Source organism: Rhizophagus irregularis, chromosome 24, assembly GCF_026210795.1.
Source record: "Rhizophagus irregularis chromosome 24, complete sequence".
NCBI classification, from domain to species: domain Eukaryota; kingdom Fungi; phylum Glomeromycota; class Glomeromycetes; order Glomerales; family Glomeraceae; genus Rhizophagus; species Rhizophagus irregularis.
The window spans coordinates 3,211,877-3,237,158 of NC_089452.1; the positions used below are offsets into that span (position 1 = coordinate 3,211,877).

The 25,282-nt window shown below is 30.8% G+C and overlaps 9 protein-coding genes across 13 annotated transcripts; 5 read left to right on the forward strand and 4 right to left on the reverse strand.

The window, feature by feature from the left end:
- The first annotated feature begins 239 nt into the window (after positions 1–239).
- Positions 240–1,908, forward strand: OCT59_016386 (uncharacterized protein). Its single transcript, XM_066132438.1, has 2 exons — positions 240–1,058; positions 1,144–1,908. Exons 1-2 carry the CDS (start codon positions 359–361, stop codon positions 1,761–1,763), a joined length of 1,320 nt encoding a protein of 439 aa, XP_066003420.1. The 5' UTR covers positions 240–358; the 3' UTR covers positions 1,764–1,908.
- Positions 1,909–3,140: 1,232 nt separating this feature from the next.
- On the reverse strand, positions 3,141–4,785 carry OCT59_016387 (uncharacterized protein; the record flags this gene model as incomplete). Its single annotated transcript, XM_066132439.1, has 6 exons — positions 3,141–3,365; positions 3,448–3,546; positions 3,615–3,764; positions 3,847–3,948; positions 4,058–4,437; positions 4,674–4,785. The coding sequence occupies 6 exons, from the start codon at positions 4,783–4,785 to the stop codon at positions 3,141–3,143; spliced, it is 1,068 nt and encodes a 355-aa protein (XP_066003421.1).
- A 3,050-nt stretch (positions 4,786–7,835) lies between these two features.
- OCT59_016388 (uncharacterized protein) lies at positions 7,836–8,251 on the forward strand (the record flags this gene model as incomplete). The annotated part of the gene is made up of 3 exons (XM_066132440.1): positions 7,836–7,991; positions 8,066–8,101; positions 8,180–8,251. The coding sequence occupies 3 exons, from the start codon at positions 7,836–7,838 to the stop codon at positions 8,249–8,251; spliced, it is 264 nt and encodes an 87-aa protein (XP_066003422.1).
- A 206-nt stretch (positions 8,252–8,457) lies between these two features.
- Positions 8,458–9,205, forward strand: OCT59_016389 (uncharacterized protein; the record flags this gene model as incomplete). The annotated part of the gene is made up of 2 exons (XM_025324195.2): positions 8,458–8,624; positions 9,043–9,205. 2 exons carry the CDS (start codon positions 8,458–8,460, stop codon positions 9,203–9,205), a joined length of 330 nt encoding a protein of 109 aa, XP_025187513.2.
- Positions 9,206–11,150: 1,945 nt separating this feature from the next.
- Positions 11,151–13,874, forward strand: OCT59_016390 (uncharacterized protein; the record flags this gene model as incomplete). The annotated part of the gene is made up of 8 exons (XM_066132442.1): positions 11,151–11,153; positions 11,466–11,577; positions 11,657–11,708; positions 11,807–11,863; positions 11,950–12,046; positions 12,125–12,639; positions 12,904–13,167; positions 13,242–13,874. 6 exons carry the CDS (start codon positions 11,151–11,153, stop codon positions 12,563–12,565), a joined length of 762 nt encoding a protein of 253 aa, XP_066003423.1. The 3' UTR covers positions 12,566–12,639; positions 12,904–13,167; positions 13,242–13,874.
- On the reverse strand, positions 13,652–15,064 carry OCT59_016391. 2 transcript variants are annotated; one of them, XM_025313337.2, is made up of 4 exons: positions 15,011–15,064; positions 14,755–14,819; positions 14,312–14,675; positions 13,652–14,226 (listed from the first exon to the last, which is right to left on the reverse strand). In XM_025313337.2, the coding sequence occupies exons 1-4, from the start codon at positions 15,014–15,016 to the stop codon at positions 13,945–13,947; spliced, it is 717 nt and encodes a 238-aa protein (XP_025187510.1). In that variant the 5' UTR covers positions 15,017–15,064; the 3' UTR covers positions 13,652–13,944. The 2 variants fall into 2 exon arrangements, with proteins under 2 accessions (XP_025187510.1, XP_066003424.1); XM_066132443.1 differs by having other exon boundaries at positions 14,312–15,064.
- Positions 15,065–15,182: 118 nt separating this feature from the next.
- On the forward strand, positions 15,183–16,293 carry OCT59_016392 (uncharacterized protein). Of its 3 annotated transcripts, none has more exons than XM_025313336.2 (6): positions 15,183–15,316; positions 15,393–15,469; positions 15,542–15,653; positions 15,732–15,830; positions 15,901–16,039; positions 16,119–16,293. In XM_025313336.2, exons 1-6 carry the CDS (start codon positions 15,221–15,223, stop codon positions 16,184–16,186), a joined length of 591 nt encoding a protein of 196 aa, XP_025187509.1. In that variant the 5' UTR covers positions 15,183–15,220; the 3' UTR covers positions 16,187–16,293. The 3 variants fall into 3 exon arrangements, with proteins under 3 accessions (XP_025187509.1, XP_066003425.1, XP_066003426.1); XM_066132444.1 differs by having other exon boundaries at positions 15,183–15,293; XM_066132445.1 differs by lacking the exon at positions 15,732–15,830 and having other exon boundaries at positions 15,901–16,035.
- On the reverse strand, positions 16,185–18,652 carry OCT59_016393 (uncharacterized protein). Of its 2 annotated transcripts, XM_066132446.1 has the most exons (4): positions 17,111–18,652; positions 16,637–17,016; positions 16,520–16,574; positions 16,205–16,430 (listed from the first exon to the last, which is right to left on the reverse strand). In XM_066132446.1, exons 1-4 carry the CDS (start codon positions 18,644–18,646, stop codon positions 16,401–16,403), a joined length of 2,001 nt encoding a protein of 666 aa, XP_066003427.1. In that variant the 5' UTR covers positions 18,647–18,652; the 3' UTR covers positions 16,205–16,400. The 2 variants fall into 2 exon arrangements, with proteins under 2 accessions (XP_066003428.1, XP_066003427.1); XM_066132447.1 differs by having other exon boundaries at positions 16,185–16,430; positions 16,520–17,016.
- Positions 18,653–18,927: 275 nt separating this feature from the next.
- Positions 18,928–22,144, reverse strand: OCT59_016394 (uncharacterized protein; the record flags this gene model as incomplete). The annotated part of the gene is made up of 2 exons (XM_025309991.2): positions 18,928–20,180; positions 20,251–22,144. 2 exons carry the CDS (start codon positions 22,142–22,144, stop codon positions 18,997–18,999), a joined length of 3,078 nt encoding a protein of 1,025 aa, XP_025187507.1. The 3' UTR covers positions 18,928–18,996.
- Positions 22,145–25,282: the final 3,138 nt, after the last annotated feature.

The window sequence follows — 25,282 nt, forward strand, 5'->3', positions numbered from 1 at the left end:
TTATATGAGTATATTTATTTTATAATAATAATAATAAATAATAATAATAAATACAGTAATATAATTATTATTATATTAGTAGGAGATGATCTCCGAATTACTACTGCTACTGTAAAATCTCAATTTTTGTTGTTTGAATAATTGAAAAAAAAAAATTCTGATCAACTGATCAACATTTTTTTGTATATATAGACAAAAAACGCGACTTTGTTTTCGTTCCTCCGTTCAAGAACTTTTTTTTTTTTTGAACTTTACACTAAACTTACTTAAGAAATATCCGATTAAAGAATTTTTTTAAAAAAACAAAAAAAAGAAAATAAAATAAAATCTTTTGCGTAAATAAAATAATTATTTAAAAATGTCTACCGTTAACAATCCATCTAATGATAATCCTAACTCAGCTGCTTCACGTTTAGAGATTCAAAAGCGTCTTCAACAACGGTTGAAAACTAGAACGGATACTACAAGCAGACCAACACCAAGAACGTATCAACAACTTCCCAATTTTCTACAACAAGTTCTTCCTGATAATTACACGTATATTATTAAATCTTATAAAGAATTAGAGCTTGAAACTTTCCCAGGAGCTCCTACAGCCGCATTTGATTCAACATTTTACGTAAATATCGCATCAAGTGAAGCAATCGAAGAATGGCGTACAGCATTTCATAACAAAACAGGAACCATATTTCGTATCACTAGAGCAGATAAAGTAAAAGGCATTAAAGTTATATATCATAAAGATTTTCATTGTAGGCACGCTGATATTGCCGCTATAAAATATATGCAAAAAACTTATGCTCAGAAAGCTGGTCAACGAAGAAGTCGAAATACAAATTGTCAGTGTTTAGCTAAAATTCGATTGGAAAAAAGTAGACTTCAACTTTCACATCCATGTGAAATTCATCTTGTTTATAATCATAATCATCCTTTAGAAACGTTTAATCTCACAACACCCGCCACTCCAGCCACTCCTTCGATTGGAGGCGGATCGTCCGGAAGTGATGATAGCGGAAAAAGCACACCACAACATAATTTTGATTTTGATTCATCGACAAGTAAGTTTAAATTTTATTCTTAATTTTTTTCCTTGTTTAGTATAGAAGTTCTCTTCAATTGAAAATGATAATACTTCAAATGAAGATATAACAACTGCAAGCAAAACAAATCCTCATCAACAAACCTCTTCTTTCTCCTCTTGTACCAATTCTCCTCAAATCTCCGGTTCTTCTTCAACGATCGATATTGATTCTCTCACTGCAAAAACTTTTTCCGAATTTCAACAATTTGTTAAAGAATGCGAGGTTGATATTTTGAAAGGGAACGATACAGAATATTGTAAAGGAATAATTAAATTTATGGAAAATCACCGAAGAGCGAGGGCTCTTTCCCTTTCTCACGCTACGTCTTTTCTTGATCAATTCTCTTGGCCTGAACCTCCTAATATACATCAACACGGTCACCAGATTCAAAATTTTGGAAATTCTCAATTTATAACATATCCTTATCATCAACAACCGCAATTTACAAGTGTACCGGTTCAATTCTCCGGTATTGCAAGTGAACAATTTTTACCTCAACAACTTACAACAATGAATACAACTAATTTTGATACTGGTATAAGACCATCTCTTAAACGTGCCGCTACTGATCAACCGACGCCACGAGACATTGATCCACAACATTTGTTGCGCAAAAGAAGATCAACAAGTGCAAAAATGAGACCGAATGATTTAATTATGAATTTATCTCAACATATGTAAATATTGCAAATATATATATATAAATATAAATAAGATTTTTTTTTCATATTTTTTCATAAAAATAAAAGTATATATACAGCAAACAAAAAAAAAATTCTATGCAAAGAAAAATCTGTAGAGTTGTAACTACAATATAAATAAATAAAAAAAATAAAAAAAAATAGACAATTACGCGTTTGATTAATAAATTTTTCAATGAGAATCTTTGTAATTTTTATTATTTATACATCTCCATCATAAAGTTTATTAAGAAATAAAAAACTATGACTGTATATAAAACCGGATTATTGAAAACTTTTTAGTAAATGCAGATTTAGGCGAGCTTTAAAATGTTACAGTAAAAATAATTAGATCAACTTTTTTTAAAAAAAAAGGCGAATAAAAAAAAATCAATTTAAAAAAAAAATTAAACATAAAAATGAGTATTTAAAAAATATTTTAACAATAAAATAAAATAAAAAAAAAATGTTTAGGGCGACGATATAAATCCATCATAAATATTCTACTCACCAACACGAAACAATTTAAAAATAGAAATAGAATATATTTTTGCTTTTTAAGAAAGAAAAAAGAATCTACAATAGATTATTAAAAAGAGTATAATAAACATGAAATAATATACTGTATTAAGAAAATAAAGAAATAGAAAAAATCAAAAAAAAAAGAGTAAAAAGAAATATATATATATAAGAATAGAAATTTATCATGAAGAAAAACTATAACAATAAGCTGGCCAAGAAACTAAAAAAAAAAAATATATATTTTTCTGACCATACTAATCCTAAATACATATATTTAGTATATTTATAATATATATATATATATATTCGGATTGGCGAGAGAATAAAGTTTTAGTAAATAAAATCGGTATACATCGCCCGCGGTACCGACCAAGAATCCATAATCTCCTTGATAAAAATCTAATGTGAACTTGTAGAAAAAAAAAAGAGAAGAGTGTGCCCAGTAATACTCGACAGCGCCCACCAAGAAACATAAAGGTTTAAAGAAATAAGCTATTATACATCTCGCGCACTAAAAGTGAAAATTATAACAAATAGTTAATCTCAAATTTTTTGTTATTATGACAGTCCAAATCTTTTTGATGTAAAAGTTTGCTTGACGAAAGACCTAGAAAACCCCCAAAAAATCCGTACCAAGGTCGATGAAAAGGAAAAAAAAAAATTCGATAGGGTGAAAGTCGTAATTCCACGAGCTGCCTTCCTGAATTCCAGGGTCCTAAATAATGTTAAAGAGAATTGAATCTTTGACAATCCCGACTGAGAGTCAAGAAAGCAGCTGTGAACATGATGTTTTCCAGTCCGTGCTGAACATCAGCACCACCTGCTATGTTCAGAAATTGTCCTCTCATCAGATCTTCTAGTGCGCTTCATTGGAAGTATTGGAAGTGTCCAAAACCATCATTACGTCATCTACCATTGTTAAATCTTCCAAAAATGGTATTAAATCCAACAATTCAGTATCGTGTGGGTCATTAAACCATGACGATATAGGAACAGCATTAGTTGGATGAAAGATATAACTTGCAGGAGAGTTATCAATAATGATAGTGTCATTAAGTGCTCGACCAAGTAGCGATAAGTCCTTAATATTATTAAATTATGTAAATGTTAGAATTTATCCGATTAATAAGAACATAATTCGTAAACCAATTAGGATTTCTCACTTTCACATAATTTCCCTTATGATTACTACATGATTCTCTAAATAATCGATGTTTAACCACTTTGCTCGTATCTAACATATCAAGAACAGGGTCGGCATACTAAAATATAATTAAGAAGAATTAATATATTTTACAATAATTTTGAGAATTCAAAGAAAGTAGCTAACCTTTGACAAACTTGCAGTAAACACTACAATTTCGTATATTTCCCCCATTTTTTTCAAAAAATGATCAACTCCAGGACGTTTTATTACATAGACATTGTGTATTTGACTTTCAATTTCAACCGGTACAACAAAATCAGCTTGATGAATCAACTATCATAATAAATGCAAATTCATTAATAACCGATAAAAATGAAATAAAATGCAATTATATTAGTAAGATGTAAGAAATTACCTTAAAAGAACTATGTACTAGAGTTTCATCTAAATCTAATACTAAACACTTTCTACCAATATGTTCAGGTCCTATTGGGCCAAGGAGCCATTTATTTTCGACCTATCAAATTCGGATTAGAAATAAAAAATTACAGTAAAAACCCATTTTTCATAAAGTTCCTAATAAGATTGCAAAAAAAAATACAAAACTATAAATAATTATTAACAACCTCTCCTTCATTTGGTTCTTCCAAAATTGGTTCGGGAACCACTGGTGGACTAACTTCGGCAGGCTTTTCCTGTTCTATTGTGGTATTCGTCTGTTTTTTGGTAAAACTTTTATTGCTCACGACGGTCCCAGATGGAGTATTAGTGGTAGGAACAGTGATATTTTCAGGCTTGTCAACATCGTTTATCATAGCGCCAGCTCCCCATGTGCAACAAAAGAGAAACGAGAGGAATGAACGTGGTGGTGGACGTTGCGTTGCTCCTGTATTATTTGGGGATTTTTGACTTGTTTGCAACGGAGGTTCTGCGTTTGCGAGCGTTGTAGACGTGTTACTTGTTGAGATGGAAATATTTTTTGAAGGTAGAGGTTTGGTTGCTGGCTCTTAATAAAACAAAAATAAATCTCATTATTATTAAAACTTTTTAAAAAAAAATCTAAAACTCCTTGGGCCATTATTTGCCTTGGTTAAAGAAATTATTTAATTATCTTTATATAATTCACAGAAAAAAATAAAAATTGCTATTAAGTATTGGAAGGTGTCTCTGTGTGAATTACTATTTATGCACCCTTAACCTTACATTACATATATGGACACATATATAAAGGTGATAATTTACCTTCTGTCTTCGTTCCGATTAGAACTTTTGAATCTGAAGTCTGTGTTATTATACTGCCTGTCACACCAAGTTCATTCTCAGGACTAACTTGAGTAATTGGCGACTGACTCATATCGAAATTCTTATATATATGTGTATATATATTGTATAAAAGTTAAGATTTATAATTTAAATTAAATCAATAAACGACGCAAAGAATTCTAATCGTAGAGAATAAAAACATAAAAATTTGGGTACAAAAGAAATAAATAAATTAATTAATTGTAGAGAACTAAATAAATACAAAGTAATAGAGAAAATAATATTTGAAAACTGTAAACTAACCAAAGTAAGAAAAATGAAAACAGCCGCAGATGGGATAAGGTAAGAGAACCTAAAATGGCCGTATGAAACGAAAATACGGAATGATGGTGTAAGGAAGAGATTATAGGAGACTCCGTAGTGTTAGGCAATAAATGAAGCGAAAGTTGATAAAGACAACTTGACAATGGTACTTGTTGTAGTTGTCGGAGGGGATGAGGGAATACGCAATTACTATTTCAGTGCGATAGCGAACTTATCATAACCGAGTCTTTCGGCACGGAAAACGACCAGGAGTTACTCTTTTTATAAAAATTTAAAAAGGACTAAGGAGTGTGATAGTTGGAAAATGCGAGCCCCTAAGTGAGTGTTTTGTTAGATGTGAAGCAAAGATGACAGAAAATCTACGATGGCGGTTTAAGATTGCCAATGTCAGACTCAACACCCTCAAGCGCAGGGTGATTGAGGAGTGACAAAGTAGACAAAGAACACGCACCTTTTAGTTATCTTGAAATTCTTGAGCGGGCGGAAAGAAAAGGCCGTGCAAAGGGGAAAGATACTTGAACCAGTTTAATTTCAAAGGGTTTTTTTTAGGTGAGTACGTCGCGCAAACAAAATTTTGCGACAAGTTGCTAACCTGCACAACCATAATTTCTTAGATTTCAGATACTTCAGTGACTATTGGTCAATATTGAAGTAACTTAACACTTGTAAGTCACTGGAATACGTTACTTTAGAATTGTCACATCCTTTTGTCTTATTTACATTTGAAATATTAGTGTAATTAGTGTAAACATAAAAAAATTTAGTTACACATATTTATTTAAAGGTAAGTATAATGAAATGAATAAACTTGGATACAGTATAATAAATTTTGCGAGCACAACTTTACAACTTATTAAACTGTCATTATATCATTATCCATTTTAGGAAGTAAAAAATTAAAAACAATTCTAGGTTGAATTAAATTATTATAAATAAATTAATATATTAAATATTAATATCAACTAATATAACAAATATAAATAATTTTGGAACTAGGGAATAAAACATTATGTATATAATTCAATTTTAAGAAATATTTAGAAATATTTTATAATTATTAAATGAAACCAATAATATTAATATAAATAGTAAATATTGATGGAGCGAGAAAAAATAATAGGCAATGCTGGTAATAATATTGTTTTTATGATAATAGATAGACACTTTGTATTAATCGTTTCTCCAAACAAAAAAGTTAACGTTATGTCATGAAACATTTCTTTTTTTTGAAATTAAAACTTGTTTTAAAGTCAGGGCCAGCAATCTTAAAATAGGATGTCCCGATATTTCGACTCATTGTCTCGTTATGGGATTATCGGGAGAAACTTTAGTTAAACGATTTACCAAGATAAAGAAATATTAAAAGTTTCCTTAACAATAATTTATTGTTTTGAGATTTAATAAAAGATAATTTAAATGGATATCGATCCCAAATAATATAAAGTTGATTATATAATAGATATTGTACATAATTGGTATAAAATGTTGAAAACGGAGCGTTTTAAATACACATTCCAAAGGAATGCCCTCCGGGCATTTATAACTTTCAATCAATTTCGCTCGATGTACGTATCTCATCTTTTTTTCGCCATCTATTCCATATGTGTGACAACACAATAATTAATTATTATTTAGTACATAAAGTAAGTAAAATATTAAGAGCTCTTATAAGTTTGGGACCAGGCTCACCGTGCACTCAAAGAGAATTTATATTATGCGTGCACTTATAGAGGGCGCACTTATAGAGATATCACTGTATTGTTGTTTTTCCTGTCTCTTCCAGAATTACGAAAAGTAAAATGGTGCATACTTAAGCTGTTCTATCTACATATATTTTATAGTATCCGAGGCAATACTGCACTCGAAAATATGCTTTATTGACGTAAGAAAATATGTTTAATACTTTCATGCTATGTAAAAGTAGAATACCTTATGAACTAATTAGTCACACCAAGTAACCGTTAAGTTAAACTCACAATTATACCCAAAGTTACTTCGAAGTTCGATTAAGTTGTTCTTTCTAAGATATCAAACTTTTTTCACTAGTGTTATCATAATTTGAGTTATGCCTAATTATGCATAACTATTCTTGAGATTTGAAATCGAGGTCCCCATAACTAAATATTAATTACTATTGTACTCACAACTGCTTTTTTACTTCCTTTCAAGTTATTATTTTTGTTGTATTGTGTAATGATCAATACGCAAATTCAATGTTTTACCCCGAATGGAAGGAGCGATAAAATATGTCCATTTTCATCAAAGTTCTTAATTCTACATGTGTAATAAATTGCTCCAGCATCTGACTCCCTACTAATAGAAAACAGAGTCTTAGGCAAAATATGATTGCTAGAAAACAAATTGTGCAAAGAAATTATATTGTCTGCATTCCGTGCTCTAATCGTTAATAAGGTCCTCAGAAATCAAACTCTGAAACTTCTTAGCAAATGCATGGTCACAGCAAATATTCATACTTTAATTGCGTATGTCTCGTCCAGGCTTCAATAATTTTAATGATTTCTCCTTAGGCTCGGAGAAAACGAGAAAAAAAATTGTACAACGTGAGAGTTACTGCGCTTTATTTTTTCTTGCAAAGGACACATTAGCCAAATGCGGCCTTTCGTACGACCGAAAAGTTGACTGATTATACTCGAAGTACCTATATATATAATACCCTCACTCAAACCTTTTTCTCAAAAACTAAAACTTGCACCTTCACTTGCAGAAAAATCGTCAAAATGATTACTTCATTAAACTGTTATATTCTAGGTGACTCTACTGACAAAATATTTTCGATTTTTTTCCTTCATCCATAAGATGAATATGGTTTCACATCTCAAAGAGTATACCTTGTTTAAGAAAGAAAATAAATTTAGTAAATTTAATATTAAAGACTCTGATGACAAGGATCGTTGGAATATTAATGTTATTGAAGGCAAGCTTGTAGATGTAAAACTTGAGATAACATTCAACGTATACTTGAAGGCTCGAAGATGAGCTCAACGAAGAAGTTTAGAAAATATACGTATTTCCAGATAATTATGCAGATTGTATCATCATCACATTCCCCGCTGATGCTACTGGTAAGTGTCTCCCAATATTTTACCTCTCGAACAAGAACAATCTAAATGTTAGAGTTTTCGCCTTTACTTCGACTTTAGGGTGGATACAAGAACACATACTGGCCGATGGGACAAAACACGTCGGTGCTCGATTTACTTGTATCGATTTAAGTTCTTTCTCTCTGAACAACCACCAGGTGATCGTAACTTTTATCCGATCCCATCCCTAGCTGGTGGTCACGGCATTCCCTTCCTTAGCTCATTTGTAATTATTGGTAAATTTATTCTTTTTATTGTTAAATCACACCTTAACGCTGTTGTTATTTCAATTTCTAATCTATTTATTTCCCCGATTGTGGTCAATCTCTTCTTTCCCCATGTGCAGGGAAATTCTGTTTCTGCAGGAGCTTGTTAATATTAATCGCGACGACGTTATATCTATATTAGGAAATGCAGACGTTACCCATGGAAATGGAACGGAGGCATCAGATTTTGACATGAGAATTGGAGCAGAAGCTTCGCATTATTTTGTATATGGCAAGAAGTGATTAGGCAAGAAAATGTAAAGCAGTTAACGTTGTCCCTTGCTCTAAATACCATCTATGAAAGTAAGCGTAAAAGGAGATAAAAGTATTAATTATCTTGCAATTGTTGTCGGTATTAATGAAGTCAATAAATTACGCGATAAAAATTTCGTATTCTTGTAACTGCTGTTGGCTCAATGAGTTGTTCCCAAGGAATTGTGTTTTTTGTTCCAATCTCAGTGGGTACAATTGAGAGTCCGGGTAATTATTACCAAGTCAATTCATTCACCTCTTCAGTTACCATTACGTTTGCTAGAGCCTTGAGCCACATGATAAAAATTGCGTGTGATATTGGCTTTAACAGAAATTGTTTATAAATATGGTCTTTTCAGCTTTCACGTGCATCTGAAGACCAACATTTTGATAACATTAACTTAGTGCAAATTATGCCTCAGTTGAGGTAGAATTAATTGAACGGTATGGATTCAAAAGTTATACTGGTACAATCATTCCGGTGCTCACAAATGCGATTTTAGAAAATCCTGTTGATGAAGTCTACCCATATGAATCGTTAAAGGAAAGTGGAATTTTGACCAGATGATGGACATATTGGGAATGATGATCGATCCTAATGAATAATTTTATTGGCAACAATGGGACAATTTAGAAACGAAAAAATAAAGTTAGAGAAACCGATAAAGGAGCACGTTGTTCAAATAGTATAATTCTGTTTGCAAGCATCACCTTATTAATCGATTTCCTCCATCTGATAAAAATTATAATATGTTAGATAATGACGGTAATTTCATTTAATTATAATCGTAGTAAAATTTATAAAAATGGGGGAGGTGCGGAAGGTGATGAATTTTACTTCTTAAACATAAAAAGAAAGCCGATGTTATTAGTTTTCCAAATGAGGTGGCGAGACAAAATCCTAAAAACCGATGATAATCTGAGCATAAAAAAGTTTAGAAAGATTGGTTTGGATGAATTGTTGACAAAGATAACTTTAATAATTTTTATGGAAAGATATATTCTTCTCGTGTCCAATTTGCTGCTGGTAGATTATATATTTTTAAAGAATTTGAGAATTTATTGTTTTTTTCGTAGCCCAAGTTAAAATTAAATGTTAATACAGTGTCATTTGAGGAATTATCAAGTTATAAAAATAGTGGGAAAGAATATTGCAAATAGTTAAGATAGTAAAGATTTACGCGAGCGAATAAAAAGGTTCCCGAAAGATTTCTTAGAGATATTGCTTAAATTACGGTAAATTCTTTAATAACTTGGAGATCGTTTAATTACAATAATCGAAATATAGCTTAAATTAGAGAAATTGATTTCATTGCTGATTCAAATAAATTTATTACATATAACCGAACATATTACATGCTTTCAAGGATTACGCCATATAATGCGACTGAGCGACTCTGCGTAATATTATTTTATTTTTCTTTGCTATGTATATATCTAATCTCTGAAGTAAAATATCCAATATTCCTACTTTATATGCAAAATTAATATGTTGAATAAGTGTTCTACCGATCAAAAATAATGTAAATTCGATTCAAAAACAAAAGATTAACCTTTTTGTTAAGTGAAGGAATAATACGTTTTCTCTTGTTGGTTTGATGGACACTTTCGCATTGTACATTTAATTTACGGAGTTATGTTTTAGATCTTACATAATGCATTTTAAATGTTATTTATTTATCGCGCCGATGTATAATATATTGATTATTAACATATCTAAGAGATGAAGCCTGTTAATAAAATGAGGAAGTAAAAACGAACTGTACCAGGATATTGCTAACAAACAACTGAGCGAACCCAATGATGATTTATTCTGATACAAATTAGTTCCTCAAGTGCTTTGACCATGTGATCTACACGGCTTGTATTTTCTTTAACAACTTCGAATTGCACTTTTCCAGTAAGGATTCGACAATACGGATACATGCGTAAAGGATTGTTGAAGATTGCTGGCAATTAACTGCTTCGTTAGTATCAACAACTGTTCCCATATTGCGTTATTGCGTAAGCCATCATCTTCAATAATCAATCCTGTCCTTAAAGAGAATTATGGCATCATATTAACTTTGTATTGCTTTGCAAAAAAATGAGATAATAATTAATTGTGCATCATGTACCTATCTTCGATAGTACGCTTCAGATATGATCTCTTTGACACATCATCTACCAACAACCCGTTGTTATTATTTGTGCACAGCCCAATTCTGTTGGAAATGCGATGCTAATTAAGTCTAAAATATTTTTTGTACCATTGATGAGTAGAGTTGTTGTCTCATCATATAAATATTCCTGTTCTTATTCACTATCTCTTTTTGTATTTCTTCAGAAATAATTTCTGAAACCACCCACCCATTCTATTTTATAGATATCGTGCATCTGACGAAGACGATAATGAGAACTAAACTACAAAATAAGTAAAGTAATCGGTTAAAAATATTCAAATAATGATAGAGGACATATACTTTTTTAAAGATATTAAAAACATAATTAAAACGATAGCATACTTTTAATAAATGGTATTACTGTTTTTGATGAACCATAATCATTGATATATTTTCTATAATACATTAATAAGATTAAGTTTATCCTATCATGTATATGCTTATAATAGTTTATTTTATCACAAAAGCTTAAATAATAAATATAATATTTGAACTAATTATAATTGTTTTAATATTAAGTAAAATAATTGTCAAAAAATCAATCTTTATATGAAACCTAAGTTTTCGGCTATACTATTATATATATAGGGAATATATTTTTGGAATACTGTTTCAAGTAAATTTTATGAGCATAATTAATACGCTAAATCACGTGATAATTACTAGCTGTATTCTGTGATACAAGGTAAATATGTAAATTCCGTTTGGTTAATAATACAACATTTTCAAGACACCTCTTTATTCATCAGGATCAATAAAAGAGTTCTTACTGCTTCAAGTAAATTGAATTATTTTGGACGTACTAATTTCTTAGACTTCGTATTAAATGAGTTATCGAAGAACTACTTTATTTGTAGCTGGCTTTGGGTCTCAAATCAGAGCCAGAGACTTGGCATACGAATTTGAAAGGTATTTTTTTTTAAATTTTTTTTTTCCAACTCTGTCATAATAACGATATAACATTTTTGATAAAGAAAATTCTAATTTTCCATTTTTTAATTTTTAAGATACGGTCGGTTAATTCGTTGTGACATTCCTGCTCCAAGAAGTTATCAATCGAAACCGTAAATATTACTTGTTTTGTACTTGTTCGTGAAAATTTTATGATTTCTATATATATTCTTTAATTACCGAATTGTTTTTGGCTTAGTTATGCTTTTGTTGAATTTGAGGATGAACGAGACGCCGAAGATGCTTATTATGAGATGCATGGGCGTAGGGTATATGGACACGCTTTGAATATTCAGGTTTGGATTCTATAAATATTTATTTTTGAACTTTTTTACATGTTTGAAAATAACTTTCTAATTTTTACTTTCTTTTAGTGGGCAAAAAATGCACCTTCTAGATCTTGGCGGTATGAAGGAAGTAGTCGAAGTTCACCGCGCCGAAGTCGTCGATCTCCAACACCACCACGTTATAGAAGACGTCGTTCTTATTCACGTTCTCCAAGCCGTACTCGTTCTCGATCTCGTGGTCGTAGCCGTTCTCCTCGTTCCGACCGTCGTAGTCGCACGAGATCTAGAACTCCTGAAAGAGACAGAACAAACGGTGAAGATCGTACAGCTGATGATAGAAGGTCTAGATCAATATCGCCTCCCAGAGAAGATACTAAACGTCGTGACTCTCGTTCAGCTTCTCCTCGACCTCGTGAAGAAGCTAGGGATAGATCTCCAACCCCCAATGGTCGTACTGCCACTTCTCGTTCTCAGTCAAGGAGTAGTCCACACCATTCTCAGTCTAGTAGAAGTCCCCCACGGGATTGAATTACTATTCAACAACAGAGACCTACCTTCAATACAACGAAGAATTGAGTGAATTTATACAGACTTCTTGCCATGTAAAATCTTCTTAATATTCTCTATATTTACATTATAGCTTTTGATTTGCGGATGATTTGAATAGTACATGTATTCTGTTCATTATCTTTTTATTTTTTTTTTCATTATTTCTTTTTTTCCTTTACGGTGGCATACTTTGGGATTTTATTGCTCTCGATGAAAATTTATTCTTGTCAATGCTTTATTTTCCATTATTTTTGAATATTATCAAATATTATCAAAAATGATTTCTTCATTGGTTATTTTCAAATTCAAAAAAAAAGTGTGCAGTTATCGGTAACGCATCGGAACGGTCGGTCGCAAGGTTGTACTTTCGTGGTGGTTCCCAAATAGACATTTCATCCATCATATAAACGAGAATTAGACCTTACCTCTATCTCGCACAAACAATTTCCGATATCGATGCGACTCGAAAATCTTTCGAACGCTCTGTACACCTTGTACAATCGAGTCTATTCCTACTCATCACACTTCGCATACCATCCAAACGACCACCGTTTCCATCAAGTGTTAATATATAAAATAAAGTATTTGCTTATATTTTTAGTTTAAGTAAAAAAAAAATATATATATATATATATTCTAACAATGTTATCTTCAGCGTATGACATACTCTTTAATCGTTGTCGTTTCTTACGAGGTCTACTTACGATATAATCACTTTTTCAACTCGAATCAACAAAGAATTAACTTCAACCAGAGACAAATTTGCCATATTCATTTTTAAATAATATAGTTAATATAAATAATATTATCAATTGCCTAGAATCAAACAAATGTAGATATCGCTGCATCTCAAAAAAAGTTCAAACTATTCTTTATAGTTGGAAGGAGACTGGTTTTATATAATTTCAAAGGTTATTTTTTGCGTGCGATCTCAAAGGAAATTTTCGAAGCCAATAAGTAAACGAGCAAAATTCACAAAAATTCACGTAAATATCACTTTTTAGATAGGCTTTGAGCATCAGGAAGTACCTGAATAGCCGAATAGCCAAATGAAAATTTTCTGCATATATTTCAGCTAAGTATATTTATGATTTTTTATTAAGATTAATAAAAACGTGATTTAATGAAAATTTGATGCCCTAGGTAAAGAAAGTAACGATATTAGATGATTAACTAAATAATAGCTCCAAAGTTTTTATTATATTTTTGTGCTTGGATCAATGGTTTTTTTTGCAACAAATATTTAAGCAATAAAAGATTTTAAATTGAATTTATTTTATTTCATCCCAATTTTAAAATTTGGAAAAAATGTGTTATATATATATATCTTTTCTACTATTTTATCAGCAATAATTAAATTAAGTTTTCTGAACAGCAGATCTTCTTTTCTTAAGGTCGGCTTTTCTTTCCTTTTGTTCCTTATTGCGCTTAGCAAGTAAAGTGTCATATTCTTCCTTGGCTACTTTTGCAGCCTTGGCTCTTCTGCGTTTAAGGGCAATACGATGACGTTTACGCTGTAGCGTAAGAGGGGTTACCAAGCGCTGAATCTTGGGAGCCTTTGTATAAGGTTTTTTATTATTTTTTGGAGTAATCTCACGACGGATAACAAATTTACGGACATCATCTTCCTTTGTCAAATTCTATATATATATAAATCAAATTAAAATATAATTCATTTTACATTAAAATAAACCAAATATATTCTGAGAATTAAAATAAACTTACAAAAAATTTGCGAATTTTTGAAGCTCTTTTAGGGCCCAAACGTTTAGGAACAGGATTATCGGTTAACCCAGGAATTGGTTGTTCTCCTTGTTTAACTATGACCACAGATAACACTGCAAGATCATTTCCAACAATACAACCTCGAACAGATTTTCTTTTACGTTCACCAGTACGACGAGGTCTATAACATGAATGACCTTTGGCTAATAAAAGCCTTACACGATCATTACGCAATACACCTTGTTTCATAGGAAAGCCTTGCTTATCATTTCCTCCAGAAACACGAAATATATATCCTTTATATTCGTCTCCAATAGAATCTCCTTGCACTTCAGCACTTATACGTTTATCATAAAAGATACGCCTAGTTAAATTATTTTATAAAATAATATTAAATTTTGCCCATAATGTTATAAATTATTTAATCAATTGATTTTACTTACAGCTGACGCTCATCGTCAAATTCAATCAACTTTTGACAGCCAGTGGCTGGATTGGCGATGTTTAGCTAAAAGGAAAGGATTCAATATCAATTTTTGATAAATATTTGAATTTGGATGCACTTAATTTTTTTTTAATTTATAACGGATGGATAAAAAAAAAAATTTTCATTGTAATTCATGCCGATCAAATAATTTTTAAAGTCCATAAATGGTTTATATTAGAGATCTATTCAAAGAAATTCAAACCAGAACTTACCTTCATTGCGAATAAGCTTTCCTTGATCTACCTGTCAAATTAGAGGTTATTTGCTTTTTTCGAATAATTTTAGATTTTTATACTTGGAGATAAATGGTCACGTGGTTGATTTCCCAGATTCCCAGTTACCGGGATTTTAGTCAAATACGAATGAAAATCATCACCCGAAGATGCGATTTTGTATGCGAGATTCTTCTCTTGTCAAAAAGTATGTCAGAAACGCGACAAGCAACGGATAAACCAAATAGTTCCGCTGAAGCAGTTTTAGAAACGAACCCAAGAGGTATTCCTAAAGTTCAATTTGTAGTATGTATAACGATGAACGTTTACTTTTTAATTTCATATAAAATTTTTGTAACAATTTTTTCCCTATTTCGTGAAGGAGAATGTTGAGGAATTTATTTCTAAATCATCAGCACCAGTTGAAGTTACTTTGGGTAAATTCCAGGAAACTGTTGCGTAAGCATTTAAATGTTTATAAACTTTGATTTTACTTAAAATGATCAACCACTCATTTATGACAATAATTAGAAAATATAAGTTTATGGAAATCAATTTTCTTAATCGAAAAAAAGGCCTTGAACTAAAAATACCCGAAATCAGTAAGACATTGACAGTTGTAGAATATTTAGTATCAAAACAAGTAAATTTAAATTTAATTTTATACTTTATAATTCCGTTTCAAGTGACACTTAATATTTATTCATTTTTCCATTATGAGGATTCTGATGAACCTATAGAGACAACATTTGAATTGAATGATACTTTATGGGCGAATGCTACAATTAAATCTACAAAAACTGTTAATTTATGGCTTGGGGTGACTTTTTAATAACTTAACCGTTGATAATTTTCAAAACATATTAATTAAATTTTGTTCTCTTAATTAGGCCAATGTAATGCTTGAATATACATTACAAGAAGCAAAGGAGCTACTTGAAAATAAATTGGATACGAATCAGAATGCACTCAAAAATGTACTAGAAGATTTGGAATTTTTAAGAGAACAAGTTACAACAATGGAAGTTAGTATCCTTTTAAGCTATTGAAAACAAAAAAAACATTTATATTCCTATTTAATGCCTTAACTCATCTCTTCTGCACGAAGATATTGCACGTGTATACAATTGGGATGTTAAGAGAAGACGAACATTGAAAACGACTAGCACTGTTTAAGAGTTAAAATAATTATATTGTAATAATACATTACAGTAATAATATTATGTATTGCTTTATTCTACTAATTAAAGTATTTTATATTAAACATATTAACTATGTTATGAAATGATTACAATTTCTTTCTCATTTATATCTCGATGGTTTCACTTAATGGACATCTTACAGTTTATTATTTGACCATCTGACCCGTGAATAATCGTAAATTTGAAAATCAACTTTTTGTTGATCGAGCTTGTCTGATCTATATCAAAGTCAAATTAAAAATAAATATTTACATTAGTATTACATGATAATTTATCATTAAAAGTTATTATTTAATTGAATATTAACTTTTAAAGATTCTGGTTCAAATTCTATTGGGATGGCAGCAAGGGTTCCATCAAATCTAAAAATTTGAAATGTTTAAATATTATTAATAATTGAGAAATTATTAAATTAAAAATAAACCTGTTCTTTCTAATATCCAATAATCTCATTTCACCGTTATCAGTTTCTAATCGCTGAAGGATTATAACATTATCGGCTTCTTGTGTTACTTTAGCCGTTCCAAATATAGAGCTGACATCCAACAATTCTTTATCATCCTTTCTTGGATGAACAACAATAGTAATATGAACATTTTTTTCAGTAGCAACTCTTCGTAATGATGATAATATTCGATCATGTAACTCCCAACGATCAATGTACCTTCCTTGATCTGCGGTCATAAATTGTAGATTATCAATAACAATATGTCGAACATCGAAAGCATGAATCGCATGATCCATAGCATCAATTATTGTTGAGATTTCAGTACTTCCATAAAATTTAAGAAAATACATTGGAAGCTAATTATTAATTTTATTAATTACAAAAATGACGAGATTTCAGAAATTTTGAAGGGAGAGAAAAAGGAAAAAAATCAAAAAAAAAAATATTTACTTGTTGAAATTTTTCTGCAAGATCAGCAAACTCCTCTGGATGTTTTGTTAAATCTTTTCCAGCGAATTGTTGCAACATCTTTTTTGCCAAACGTACATTTGGTATTTCAAAACTACCCCACAATGTACTAATTCCTGATCGACAATAATCCAACGATAATTGACTTAAAATAGTCGTCTTACCAGTACCTGTTGGTCCGGTAAATATAGTGATTTCACCAGGTCGATGCCCTTTAAGGATTTTATTCAATCCTGGAAGATCCTTTGATAACACTCCACAAACTTGGTCTGGATTAGCAATTTCACGATATACTGCTTCTTTAATGTTTTCAAAATCTATAATCTGATCATGTTGTAAAGGTTTCGATTTCTTAAGAATATCTGATAACCTTTGGCCAGTTGCTAACGCTTGGCTCGCATTAATCGGTCCGTTTAATCGTCCACACCGCGTATTTACGATCATACATCGGTCAATTCCTAGCTTTTGTGCAAATTTTTCAGCCGCTCCTTGGCCTTCTACATCATCATCAAGCCAAATGTAAATGTTTGAAAAACGCTCAAATAAAGGAAGAACTTCTAAAGGTAACTGATATACATTGTTAGGAAGACATGTCGTTGGTATATTAGTTTCTTGATAGACAGCCATTGCATCAAATTCGTTTCCCGCCAAAATAATGGAATCACATTCTAACTTTGCCAAATGATATCCAAAAAGACCTCCTACGAACGATGGTGGATCAAACGCGACTAATTCTTCATTTTTTATTGAACAGGCTTTAATTCGCGTAATCTTCGAATCTAAAAAACCTTCTTCTTTCGAGTCATCAAAAAATGGTGCTGTGCGCGGAAATGTAAAGCACATTTCCTTATTCTCAATTTTCTGAGTACTTCCAGTCTTACCGGAAATATTTGAAGCTGGATTTATATTATGATATTCTGCAATTCCTACTTTATATGCCTGAAGAGTACCTAAAGTTATACCATGATCTTTGGTAAAATTTTCAATTATTTCTGGATTATTTAGTAAGGCATTTGAAAATTCTTCAATTTCATTCTGAGGCCGTGAAAGGGAAGAACGACCCAAACCCAAGTTTGTTGCGTTGATGATTTGAAACGAATCAGTTTTTGATATCAGTTGTACATATTCACCCCAATTACCCTTTCTCATGCAAGCTTGGCAACTATAAGCACCACTTTTCAAATTAATAGTAGCAGAATAATAGTTGATTTTTTTTGGGCGACACTTAGGACATTTGATTCGTCTCAACTCAACGTTGTTACCAGGTTTAGGAAATATATGATATCTGTTGAGAAAGTCCAATACTTCACCCTCTTTAGGAACATAATGTTTTGATATAAATTTCATTCTATTAAGATCGCTCAAGTCTATCTGCAATTCTTTTGCTGCAGCTTTTTTTACAAAGTGGAGTGTAAAATTACGTGTTAAGAGACCATTAGGTATTCTTTTAAAGAGGAAATTGCTGGTCTCTACGGCAGAAAATATTCTAGGTATAATAGGTAGAATATAACGCGACATTATTTAATAAAATTATAACTTCGTGACAAGACGCGTAGATATGACAATTACAAATTTTACTACGTCATACATTTCTGCGTCACAGACGCAAAAGTATTATATTATTTTTGACTCGGTAACAATATGCATGCAACATTAATTAAGCTCGTTTATAATGGTCGATTATGGGAGTAGACTCTTAGCAAAGGTATGATTTTAAGAATAACATTTATAATAATCGATCCCATATATTAAAGAGCACCGTTTACAAAAAAAAACCAAAAAAAAAAAAAAAAAAAAAATATATATATATATATACTGTATATAACAGAAAAAACAATGACAAAATCATATTACAATTAAGTATTCAATCATACATCACCGGGATACATAACACTCTCCAAATCTTTGACCACAACTGGATCTATATATGGATTTAATAGTGCAGATAATAATTGTTCAGTATATACAAGAAAACTTTCCTCATTTCCTTTAGCTAAAACCTTCAGCGTTTCCATAGCTCTTCTAGCTAACATAATACAATCCTCATCACGATTATGAGCCAGTAGTATTGACATTTTAAGCATCCGATTAATAAATCCAGGTGTAGAAATTATTTTTTTCCTCATTCCTTCCCCGCTCAGGCACGCAAAATTATAAAATGACATAATTAAATAAGGTAATTCTTGAGCCATTAGACGCCCCCCACCACCAGTGATAATATTATTTTCTCCCTTTGGGAGCATTTGTACTAAGCAATTAAAAAATGAAATTAGCGTAGATTCATCGCATCCACCAATCCGTTGTCTATTGTCGTATGAAACGGATAATTTAGCGAACACTTCTAATGCAACTTGAGAATAATAATCATCCATGCTGTCAATAAAATCAGCAATTAAAATTAACAAGTCTCTCGCGACATAAATAGACGGTAAAGGTACATATGCAGCAATGTTTGATAGAATAATTAAAACACTTTTGCGTAATTCCAAGATATCATACGCTTTTTTTCGAATAGCTTTTATACGTTTAGTTTTGACATCAGGCCCAATATCGTTTTCTTTATATAGCTTAAAACTATCGTCATATCCAATGTACAAAACCCGCATAAGAACTGTCAAGAATCGAGGATGAGTTGCAAGATATTCGTGATTTTCATTATTATCATTAGTGAATGAGAAATTCCTTATCATATTTATTACACACCAACATTGTTCATGCAGTGGCAAAACATCTCCAGAGATGGCAGCATCCTCTAATGCTACATCAGCGAACTCTTCACATTCTTGTTTAGATAATTGATATAATTCTCGATATGATTTAAATTTTCGTTGTGATATAATTTCTTCCGTTATTTTTTCATTAACAGGCGATACATGATCAACGTATTCCAAAATCATATCAAATAACACATCAACTAAATCTCCACATTGCTTTAAATCTATCTGAGCACTTCTATAGTATGATAACGTGGTTAATGTATTAAGAGCATTTATGACTTCCAGTTTCATACCACATTTCAAGGACATTGTAAGAGCATGTACGTCCACTGCACCTTTAAACAAAAATAAAAAAAAAATTTAATAATAAAACTAAATTATAATTCTAAATAACTTGATTAATACCTAAATCTTGAATTCCTGGAATAGTTAATGGCAAAGAAAACTTTTCAAAAACTCTCAAATCGAGGCCACCATAACTATCCACTCTTCTTGTTTTCGGGGCATAGTTCACCTTTGGAGGCTTAGGATGAGTAGGTTTTATCGATGGTGGTTGATCGGAAGATATTAAAGGCAAATTATTTGAAACAGAAATTGTTTTATCAGGTTGTCGAGAAACTTGTCTAGAAGTAATGTTCCTGCGTCCAGCTATACCGCTATTAACGGGTAAACGAAGATTAGGCGTAACATTCTCAACAATAGTGTTTTGAGTTATATTCCCAATTTGATTGGGGGGCTGCGGCTGTTGCTGCGGATTATTACTATTATTATTGCCATTATTGCTATTATTCATCGAATGAAGTGCACTGCCAAGCATCTCTGTATTAAACGGAATATTATTAATATCTTTAGGAATATCTGTAGATGGTGTTATTCTTGAGTTCGCAGAAGTTACTTGAACATTCGCATTAAACGAATTCTGGTTGTCATTTGATGGCAAAATTGACGTGGATTCTCCTTGATGTTCTTGTGTTGCTGTGCGCAAATTAATTAATGAATTAGATTTTGATTCTACTGTTGATTGCGGTGATTGATTATAATGGTCGACGATTGCATTCTGAATACTAGAATTAGATGGCATTTCTGTTGATAATGAAGACTGCGTCGATGGCTGAGAATAATTTACATTTGGTGCCATTTTAGTAAATTGTCCTAATTGTGATCCTGCCTGACCTTGATTTTGACTAACATATACTGATGATTGTCTACTAGAATCAGATGACGGATTAGGTGAACGAGGCAACATTCCCAAAGAACTATTCTGTATACTTTTTGGAGACAAATTTTGTGAAACGTTACTTGAAGGGAGAGATGGAATAGAGGAATAAGCATAACTAGCGTCTTCTCGTTGTAGTTGCTGTTGTGATGGCTGCGTAATATGTATTGACGGAGGTTGTGAATGTTGTTGTTGAGATAATGGTTGTGGTGTTGATTGCCGTTCTTGCTGTTGTTGCTGTTCTGATATTGTTTGTTGTAATTGTTGATCTTCTTGCAATTGTTGTGGTGATTGTTGAATATTATTTTGATTAATTGAAGAATATGGTTTTGACGTATTTTGAGATCCAAAATTTAAATTGCTTTGAATTGAATTGGAATTCCACCCTTGTATATTGTTACCCATACCACTCGAATTACTCGTGAATTCTGTTGAACAATTAAAATCATATACAACTTCTTCATCATCTCCCAAGTCTAACCAATCAACCTGGCTTTCTTCTTGTTGGATAGAATTATGTATTGCTTGATTTGATTGTTGGGAATGTTGAGATTGATTTTGATTTAACAGACTATTGAAATTATTTCCAATGGAATTGGACTTTTGTAATTGTCCATAATATTTATTTATATTTTGTATAGATGATGCATAAGCATTTTGCTGTATTGGTGTTGGAGATTTACCGTCTATATTTTGATTATCAGTATTTACAAAGGATTGCGTAGGAACTGTCGACCTTCCAACTATTTGATTAGGAAACCCAGTCGTATAGAGTTGATTCTGATTGGAAGTCTGGCCCATATTTGAAAACATAGGTTGTACCTGTGCTCCCGAGCCTAGTGCTCTTTTTGCTGTTGCTCTACCATTTCCCGTTATAGATGCAATTGGATATACGGGACGAGCAGGGATTGGCATCATTTGATTGATGCCAGTACCATATGCGTTATTTGTCATATACTGCTCAGAATATGCACCAGCGCCCATAACTGTTGAAGATCCTTGAGGATTCCCTGAGAAAGGATAAGGAGCCCGGCTCGGTTGTTGCGGTTGTTGAGGTTGTTGTTGGTATATACTTGGATCCATTGATCAAACGATATTTTATTCTGACGACAAAAAAATTGATAGTTTCCTCCAGTATAAGATATTATAGCAACACAAGCAACACAAGGGTTGCACCAGCTCTCGATTTCACGTGATTTAAAAATGGGTCAAATTTCCAAAAATATAAATATACATTATTTAGTTATGACTCAATAACTGATTATATAAAAAAAAAGTTTATTAATTAAATGTAAAGATAAACCATTTATTTTTAAACAACTATTTATTTTCATTTATAATATTAAAAGATAAAAAAAAACTTTTTTTTTAATTATTAATAATTAAAATTAGCTAATTAAAATTTAGCTAAATAAAATAATACTAAAATCATATATAGTACTATCAGATCTTTATATAATTATCTTTTACATAAAAATACTATTTTGTAAATACTAATACTTATTTTATTAATAATTTATATCTTTCTATATCACTGAATTTTGAGAACTAATTAATAGGTAATTTATTGTTTTTTAAAAAAAATTACTCTTATAAAGATCAGTATTTTATTGAAAAATAATATTTTATATATATATAACTGAAAATATTTTCCATTCAATTAGCAAATATTTTCAAATGAGTTATATATATAAATACTTCTATATTTAAATTAAAATAAAAAACTAATTTAAATATAATTTTAAATTTATAAATCTAATAAAATCAGATAATATTTTGCAAATTTATAGAAATAATAAGTATTTATTAATATAAATTAGATAATTATATAGAATTGCTCTCGCTTTAAATAATTTCCAAAAATGGTATTTATAACCTTTCTTAAAATATTAAATAAATTTATAGAGCAGGCAAAATCACCTATAAATTATAATTATATGTAAAATATATAAATATTAGTATAATTTTGATATAATAATAATATTTTTAAAAAATTTCATATAAATTCTAATATATCAGTTTAATTATATTAAGTTTTATTTTAAAAAAAAATTTTTCATTAAAATTACATTATTTCTTTTTTGAAAATAATTAGTAAATAAATGTTATAATATTATTTTTATATATTAAATTTAAGGAAGGTGAAAAATTACTTAAATAAAAAATAAATTTTTTAGAAAATTTTAACCAGAAGAAAAATTCCTTCTATAATGAATAAGGAGTAACAAATAAGATTTTTAATAATAAAAAATTTTCAAATCTCTAAATTAATTAACAAAAATAAATAATAAATAAATTTAATAACCTAATCTAACTTTTTCCTTCCAAAACATTTTTTATTTTTATATATAATTATTATATAATGCAATTATTTTGGCATTTAATGATCCAATTTTAATAAACTTTTTTTTAATTATAGTTTTTATTTAGCTACCAAATCTAGCTACAAATAAAAAAGTTTATACTAAAATAATTATATAATATTAATTATTATATAATATTTAATATGGCAATTTCTATTTGTACACGGGTGTTTAAACACGGGTCATATTAGTAGATTAAAAACGGCATTTAAAACCTCCTTTAATGCCTTAAGTAAACTTGCAAAGCAGGTGAAAATACATATATTTATCTGTAATATAATAAGAATAAAAAGTAAAAGAATATAATGTCAGTAGCATTCAATTTCAAATTAAAAAACAAAAAATTAGTCTATTAAAAATTATATTTATATGACCTGTGTACAAACACCCTGTGTAAACTTGGAAATTTTCATTTAATATATATTAAATCTATATAATTAAAAAAATTTGTAATACAGTCAACTCTCTTTATAGTCACACATTTGGGACAGTCCATATTTGGTGATTATAAAGAGATGTGACTATATAAAAATTTCTTATATTTGTATATCATAATTCCGGCCAAAAATTAACATAATTTTAGCCAGAATTATACTTAAAACTTTATTGTATCGTAACTTCGCCAATATTAATCGTAGAGAGATGATCTTACCGCCATTCGATTCGTCTTGATGAGACGGTTCTAATGGTATAAAATACGTCGAAATCCAATCACTAGATTAATTTCCGAAATTAAAAAAATATTAATGGTTTTTGTGTAATAACTCTGCCAATATTGATCCTAGAAAGACGATCTTACTACCATTCGATTCGTCTTGATGAGACGAATCTAATGGTATAAGATACATCGAAATCCAATCACTAGATCAATTTCTGAAATTAAAAAATATTAAATGGTTTTTAAGTAATAACTCCGTCAATATTGATCACAAAGAGATGAGCTTACCACCATTCGATTCGTCTTGATGAGACGAATCTAATGGTATAAGATACATCGAAATCCAATCACTAGATCAATTTCCGAAATTAAAAAATATTAAATGGTTTTTAAGTAATAACTCCGTCAATATTGATCACAAAGAGATGAGCTTACCACCATTCGATTCGTCTCGATGAGGCGATTCCAACGAGCTATAAATCGTCGTTTTACAATCACTAGGTACCGAGAAATCTAGCAAAATGTTAAATGGCGCAGTAAACGTAAATCAAAAAATATTATAATGCCGATGTTTAACATTTTGTTGAATAACTCGTCGGCCAGTGATCGGAAAAGGATAAAACTTCGTGTACCTAGCTTCAGATCAGCCTAAAATGGCCCGATGGGGGATGTCTTCTATAGTGGTGCTGTTACCTGAGGAATTAAGTACTCGGTATAATGGTTGCCCGTTGAAGATGATAGGACACAGACCCGAGATTAGTCTCATAAGAGGCAATGGGTGGTCTGGCCGTAAACACTTGCAAAGGAAAAGGATAAAACTTCGCGGGCTGTAGTGGCCTTTGAGTGAGACTTAGTACCTAAAATGGTGGTATGGAAGGGTACTAGATGGTTGATGTTACCTGTCGAAAGTCCTCCATGAAAGTAGATGCTCTCTAAAGGTCGTTAAATAAATTGAGTATCAGTATCATGCAATGGGTATAGGATGAGTAGGCGGCGTGTACCTAGCTTCAGATCAGCCTATAATGGCCCGATGGGGGATGTCTTCTATAGTGGTGCTGTTACGCGGAATTAAGTCTCGGTATAATGGTTGCATGAAGATGATAGGCGAGAGCCAGAGATTAGTCTCATAAGAGGCAATGGGTGGTCTGGCCGTAAACATTAGCAAAGGAAAAGGATAAAACTAGGGTTGGTCACCCTATC

What these genes read in the sequence shown, in the direction of transcription:
- OCT59_016386 (XM_066132438.1), top strand. Translation starts at nt 359, where the DNA reads ATGTCTACCGTTAACAATCCATCTAATGATAATCCTAACTCAGCTGCT. An exon ending in TGATTTTGATTCATCGACAA is followed by an intron (nt 1,059 to 1,143) that starts GTAAGTTTAAAT and finishes CTTCAAATGAAG; the next exon opens with ATATAACAACTGCAAGCAAA.
- OCT59_016393 (XM_066132447.1), bottom strand. Translation starts at nt 18,646, where the DNA reads ATGTCGCGTTATATTCTACCTATTATACCTAGAATATTTTCTGCCGTA. An exon ending in TTGCAGAAAAATTTCAACAA is followed by an intron (nt 17,017 to 17,110) that starts GTAAATATTTTT and finishes ATTAATAATTAG; the next exon opens with CTTCCAATGTATTTTCTTAA.
- OCT59_016391 (XM_025313337.2), bottom strand. An exon ending in TTTGACGATGAGCGTCAGCT is followed by an intron (nt 14,676 to 14,754) that starts GTAAGTAAAATC and finishes TAATTTAACTAG; the next exon opens with GCGTATCTTTTATGATAAAC. An exon ending in CAAAAATTCGCAAATTTTTT is followed by an intron (nt 14,227 to 14,311) that starts GTAAGTTTATTT and finishes ATATATATATAG; the next exon opens with AATTTGACAAAGGAAGATGA.
- OCT59_016392 (XM_025313336.2), top strand. Translation starts at nt 15,221, where the DNA reads ATGTCAGAAACGCGACAAGCAACGGATAAACCAAATAGTTCCGCTGAA. An exon ending in TTCCTAAAGTTCAATTTGTA is followed by an intron (nt 15,317 to 15,392) that starts GTATGTATAACG and finishes TATTTCGTGAAG; the next exon opens with GAGAATGTTGAGGAATTTAT. An exon ending in AGTTACAACAATGGAAGTTA is followed by an intron (nt 16,040 to 16,118) that starts GTATCCTTTTAA and finishes TTCTGCACGAAG; the next exon opens with ATATTGCACGTGTATACAAT.